General features: G+C 60.9%; 1 protein-coding gene across 2 annotated transcripts in view; it reads right to left on the reverse strand.

Annotated features, from left to right (window-relative positions):
- Window positions 1-2500, reverse strand: part of LOC143021879 (uncharacterized) — a 341932-nt gene that overhangs the window by 315612 nt on the left and 23820 nt on the right. For both annotated transcript variants that reach the window (XM_076179673.1, XM_076179674.1), the window contains exon 2: window positions 1-2500. This exon is cut by the window's left edge and continues 88 nt beyond it; it is cut by the window's right edge and continues 130 nt beyond it. In XM_076179673.1, the coding sequence (XP_076035788.1) occupies window positions 1-1752 (1752 nt within the window). In that variant the 5' untranslated portion in view covers window positions 1753-2500.

A 2500-nucleotide genomic window follows, 5' to 3' on the forward strand; every position in this document is an offset into this window, starting at 1 on the left:
GGTTTGGTGAGGAAGTTCCTCCTCGACATCCTCTTCTTCTACCTCCTCCTCGTCCCCCTCCTGGTGGAGACGGCCAGGAGGCCACTCGTGCCTCCGTCGTGCTTGCGAGGACGACTCGGGGACGGTTTCAGTGCTCGAGTGCGGCGACTGGGGACCCTCGTCCCGAGTTCCTCCTCGCCGCAGCCGCCGTCCTACCGCCGTCGCCGCCGCCGCCGCCGCCGCCTCGTCCATGTCGGTAAGACTGGGCAGCAGCGGCGCCTCAGCGCGGGGCGGCGGGCATCCACCGCGCACCCACCGCCGCCACTCCGGACTCTGTTCGTCGTCCTGCAACGGTTGCAGCGGCAGTAGTGGCTGAGGCGATAGCTGTCCCCCGCTGGTGCTGCCTGTTCTTCGCCTTCTGCTGCGCAGCAGGTGCTCCCGCTCTTCCCACAGGGTCTCGAAGCGACGCGGGGTGTGTCTCCCGGGCGAGGGTGTGGAGAGGGGCGAACGCGGCAGGACGAGGCGGGAGCGTGGCGAAGGCGTGGCGCGGGACGACCCCAGGGGACTCAGGGGCGAGCGTGAGCCCGAACGGCAGCGTCCTAGCAGAACTGGGCCTCCTCCTCCTCCTCCGCCGCCCTCCAGGGAGCGCAGCAGCCCGCGCGCGATCTCGTACCCACCCGGACTCACGGGCGGCTCCAGAGGAGAGTAGGCTTCGAACCCGGGCCACTCGACCTCTTCGCGGCTCGGTGTGAACAGGGACGACGTCGGCAGTTCTGCGAAGGGATGCTGCTGCTGCTGCTGCTGCTGCTGCTGCTGCTGTTGCTGCTGCTGCTGTTCTCGTTCGTGTTGAAACTGTTGTTGTTGTTGTTGAGGGGAGTGCTGCAACTCGGAAGGAAAGAGTTGCGAGAAACTCGGGTTTGTGAACTGTGAGTGAAGAGGAGATTCAGCGTGCTGAGGCAGTAGTGGCTTAGGGCCAAACCCGCCGCCGCCGCCGCCGCCGCCGCCACCAACGCCAACAGCAGAAGCAGCAGCTGCGCTCGCCCCGAGTGACTCAGACTCTCCCGCGTCCTGTTGTCGCCAAACGCCAGAAGCGGAGAAGGAGTAGGGCGGCGGTTGTTCGAGGACGGAGTAGTCGCTGGAAGTGGCGAAATGTCCTCTCTGAGAGTCCCAGGACTCGCGACTGTCGGTCGAGCCGAGGAAAGGAGTCGCCTCGTGGGCCGCGGACGAAACGGACGGGATCAGGTACCGATTGCCAGCGAGGCTCGCTCGGAAGGGTCCCCCCGCCGCCGTGGTCGCGGACCCTTCATTTCCTCCCGGAAGGTGTCCCGAAAGTGGGAGGATGTGGGAATGTAGGGTGGTGGCGGCAGGGGACGCGGGACTGCTGTGTCTTGATGCCCCGGGCACAGCGGCCGGCAAGAGCTCCGTCAGGCTGTAGCTCGTGGTGGCAGGACTGAAGGGGTCCACGTCAGGCGTGCCGCAGGGCTGTCGTGGAGATAAGGGGCCCTTGCTGGGCCCTGGAGACCCGTACATGAGGGGGGTGAGGGGTACGCTATCCAAACCACCTCCCATATCCCCCCAGGTCGTCACCGGGGGGAGAAGACTGTCACAAGTTCGTGGTGTCGCGAAACCGTTGTTACCTGACGAGGTGTTAGGAGGCGGTTGGTGGCTGGTGCTGTGGGCGTGCGGGCGTAGGGGCCCATCGGGCGTATCGTCCATGGCTGAGAGGTCGAGTGTGCTGAGGTCTACGACGGTGGTGTCCACGGCGCCCGTCATTATGAAGCACACGAACGCCACGTCTTAGGAGGACGCCAAAAGTTGGGGACATGAACAGACTCCCGAAAGGTTCCTGCCGAAGAAGAAGAACTACCTCGAGCTTTTCTGGCCGGATCTGTCCCTCCTGACGGCGACGGTGACGGAGACGGTGACCCAGCCGAGCCCCTCTGACATGACCTCGCTTCTCGTTTGGCGGCTGCCTAAGTCAGCGACCTGGCAGCCACCTCAGGGCGTCCTCAGTCTCCGCTTAAATCGGAAGCAGAACTCAGAGGACCACGCGAGCCACTGAAAGGGTCCAAATCTTTTCACCGAATTAAAGAACATCGACCACACCGAAGGGAAACGTTTCACGGGATCACATCAAAGGCACATTAGAGTTTGAGGCCCACTAGGTATTACATCAAGAGACATCACCTCCGTAAGATAATCATATTCACCTCTTTTACATCAATAACACATGATTCACTTTGTCGATACAGTCGTGTAATCCAATCCATTTTTATTCCATCACAGTGACAACAACGACAGCGACGATAAGGCATAGGAAAGTACTTACACATCACTAAGAAATGGTGACATCACACCAACAAGTACTTGCACATCACTAAGTAGTGGTGACATCACACCAACAAGTACTTGCACATCACTAAGTAATGGTGACATCACACCAACGTCACACACTGGCACTTTGGCGTCACACAAGAGGAAGACGTGAGCACACAACAAGGATCTTTCGTACTTTGATAAG

Source organism: Oratosquilla oratoria, chromosome 43, assembly GCF_046742065.1.
Source record: "Oratosquilla oratoria isolate Oo_2021 chromosome 43, ASM4674206v1, whole genome shotgun sequence".
In the NCBI taxonomy this organism is placed as follows: Eukaryota; Metazoa; Arthropoda; class Malacostraca; order Stomatopoda; family Squillidae; genus Oratosquilla; species Oratosquilla oratoria.